This window comes from Lepeophtheirus salmonis, chromosome 7 (genome assembly GCF_016086655.4).
Source record: "Lepeophtheirus salmonis chromosome 7, UVic_Lsal_1.4, whole genome shotgun sequence".
Classification (NCBI taxonomy): Eukaryota; Metazoa; Arthropoda; class Copepoda; order Siphonostomatoida; family Caligidae; genus Lepeophtheirus; species Lepeophtheirus salmonis.
In genome coordinates, this window is record NC_052137.2 from 39,525,955 (window position 1) to 39,529,238 (window position 3,284).

The 3,284-nt window shown below is 37.3% G+C and overlaps 1 protein-coding gene across 1 annotated transcript; it reads right to left on the reverse strand.

Annotated features, from left to right (window-relative positions):
* Positions 1–1,547: 1,547 nt before the first annotated feature.
* LOC121121930 (uncharacterized) lies at positions 1,548–2,959 on the reverse strand. The gene is made up of 2 exons (XM_040716921.2): positions 2,199–2,959; positions 1,548–1,994 (listed from the first exon to the last, which is right to left on the reverse strand). The coding sequence occupies exons 1-2, from the start codon at positions 2,773–2,775 to the stop codon at positions 1,876–1,878; spliced, it is 696 nt and encodes a 231-aa protein (XP_040572855.1). The 5' UTR covers positions 2,776–2,959; the 3' UTR covers positions 1,548–1,875.
* Positions 2,960–3,284: the final 325 nt, after the last annotated feature.

Genomic DNA, 3,284 nt, shown 5'->3' on the forward strand with positions numbered 1-3,284 from the left:
CTGTTTACAAAATATTAGCTAAAATAGATTGTTCTGAACTTTTTGTGAACGTAAAAACCGAAACGTGTATCAACTTATCTCACCTACAAATCTTAAGTCTTTTTTTATTCTTCAAGACATTTGATGAAGTTTCATAAAGAGGTTGCGTGAACAATACACTATAACATCTACCACAATTGTTTTGACAACAAACAATAGTCATCATGGAACAAGCAACGAGAGACGCCATCCTCGAATTGGCTCGCGCGGGACACAAGCCCTCTGCTATCTACAAGCTTCTTAACTACCCCAAGACCACGGTGTACTGGGTCTTCAATACCTGGGAGGTTGAGGCGAAAGTCTGCCGCAAGGGCCACAACATAAGAAGGGACCGAATCCGCACTCCCGCTTCCTTGAAAGCCTTCCGAAGTCCATCAAGGCTTCACCGGGGACTTCCTTGTCCAGGTTGGCCAAGAACCGTGGAGTGAGCAAGCAGCTGGCCTCCAAGGCTGTGAATGAGGACCTCGGGTACAGGTCATACCGAACGGCCAAACAACACATCCTCACAGCATCCATGAAGGCCACCAGGCTCACCAACGGTAAGCGTCTACTCAATGACCTGAAGAGCCGTGGAGGAAGAATCATCTTCTCCGACGAGAAGAACTGGACTGTCGACAGAAGCTACAACGTCCAGAATGACAGGTGGCTTGCCAAGGAGAGAGAAGAGGTCCCTGCGGTCTTCACCACAAAGTTCCCGGACTCCGTGATGACCCTGGGTGTCATCTGCAGCACTGGTGAGGTGATACCTCCTTTTTTCTTCAATCTCAAGGAAAGGGTTAACGCGATAAGGTACTGCGAAGTCATGGAGGAGTTTTTCATCCCCTGGATGAAGGATACGGCCGCGGGAAGGAGTTCATATTACAACAAGACTCCGCGCCCGCACACATGGCCATGAGGACCACTAACCTCTTCAACTCCCACGACATCACTTTCTGGGATCGCAACACCTGGCCCTCCAACTCACCCAACCTCAATCCGTATGATTATTACTGGTAGGGGAAGTTGGAGAGGGAGGTGTGCAAGGTCAGCCACAAGAGCATGGCGGCCCTGAAAGGCTCCAGTACGAGGGAGTGGAATGCTGTCGATTCCGCGGAAGTTATCAGGGCATGTAAATCCTTTAGGGGCAGGATGGAAAAGATGGTGGCTGCTGAGGGAGGACATGTTGCATAAATTATTTGTTTAATATTATGTCTAACTTTTTCATATTAACAAATACACTCCAAATTCCATTTTTATCAAGCAGGTTGAATTTTAAGATAGTTCCAATTTATCGTGGACACCCTGTATACTGTATACAATGAGAAGCACATTTTCTTGGTAGAAAAATGATGTATTATAGGGGGGGTGAGTTCATTTTTATTATGACTTGTCTCAACATTTGTCATTTTAGTTGCTGCATTTACGAATCGAAATTAACAAACGTTGTCCTTTGGCAAAATAAAAATATACTAGGGGACTTTAGATCATTAATTAATGATACAGGAAAATATTTATTAAAACTCCCGGAATGTTTGTTGATCTAAAAATTGAACTCAATTTTTAGATACATTTATTATTAAATATTAATTAAAATATGTCTCTTTTAATATCACATTCAATTACATATACACATAGAATATATATTTTTATAAATATATTTATACATATATGTAGGTACACATATTAAAAAAATAATAATTAATGATAACAGTTAAGCTCTTCAAGTAATAATCCAAATAATTATTATTTTTATTTCGTAAACTCCTCCTCCATATAATTAATTATACGAAAATAGAATGAAGGACAACATGCTCATCGAGGATATAATTAGATTCCTCCTTAATGTTGATATCTCTTTTAAATTGGTATGTTAAGAGATATTTTCTTAGCTTCAGTAGGTTCATAGTGTGAATAGGTACAGTAGTTAAAGCTCTTTGGTTCGTGGATTTGTGGATATTGTGGTTGGAGCCAAGGATCTGTTAGAATAACAAAAGAAACTCTAATTAAATCATGTTATCCCTAATGCCCTTAGTCAAACATTAAGTAAATATTTGCAGAGTTTAATTTTATCATGCGAACACACGTGTAACAAAATATAATGTCATCATTTTGAAATATGATGAATGAGATCAATCAATATATCTAAGTAATTCTTAAATAACATCAGTTCACCTTCGTACCTTGATTATTAGTAGTGTGTTGATTATATCCATAGGATGATTCATTTGAAATCTGACAATAACTCCTTTTGAGACCCTTTGAAATACCATTCACATTTTGTACTTCTTCATCAGAATGAATGCTGGGGATGGGTACAGAGAGCGTTCTGTTGATGATGCTCTTAGGATCTTTATAATATGAAGGATGGATCATAAGAATAGGCTCACTATTGAGGGGTATCTTTGGAGCGTTGGGTAACTCGTACTCAATGGAACAGTCGACAAAGAGGGGTTTCGTGTAATCTTTGGCGATGTTCCTTTGAGGAATATAAGATTTTCTCACTGATTTGTTATTATTCGTATAGGGAAGAGAGGAAATACAGTTTGAAGAATGGGAATGATGATAGCAGGATTGATGTACAGGTCTAGAATAGGATGAATTTGATACTTGAGACTGACTCCAATTGGACCAGGAGCCATAATTAAAATAATCACTTGAATGAGATCCATAATTTTGGTTATCTGTGTTTGAGTAGGAGTAATATGAGATATTTCTAAGAGTCTGCTGCGTAGAGCAAGGATGAATCACCGACACCATAGTTAATTAAACTGTAGGAATTCACAGCAATTATATAATATACTCTTCAAAGTCTTAATTGAAAAAAAAAATATATATATGAAATGGAGAAATATTAATTTATCTATTTTTTTTTTGTTTATGAGTGTGTAACTTGAGACTAATAAAAAAGGACACTAAAACCTGTCGGGATCAAGTTCTCTACTAACTTAATACTAACATTCTACGTTATTCCTTTTCTTTATTTTTTGAAGGAACCGTCGCGTAGTTGGGCGCATTGATGTTTATACTTAACAATAATAAAAATATAGTGTTATTACCTACTTACTATTTTTATAATCACCATAATAATAACAATACAAACTAAGCGTATGATGACGCATAATATTAGGTATATAATATGTACTTCAATCGTTTCTTCAACTACGTGCTTTAATTAGTCGATTAGCCTCATTTTCTAAACGATCGTTCTTTCAGGAATTGGTTGAAAAAGTTGTTAAATTATGAAGAAGAGTGACAATGGGAATGCA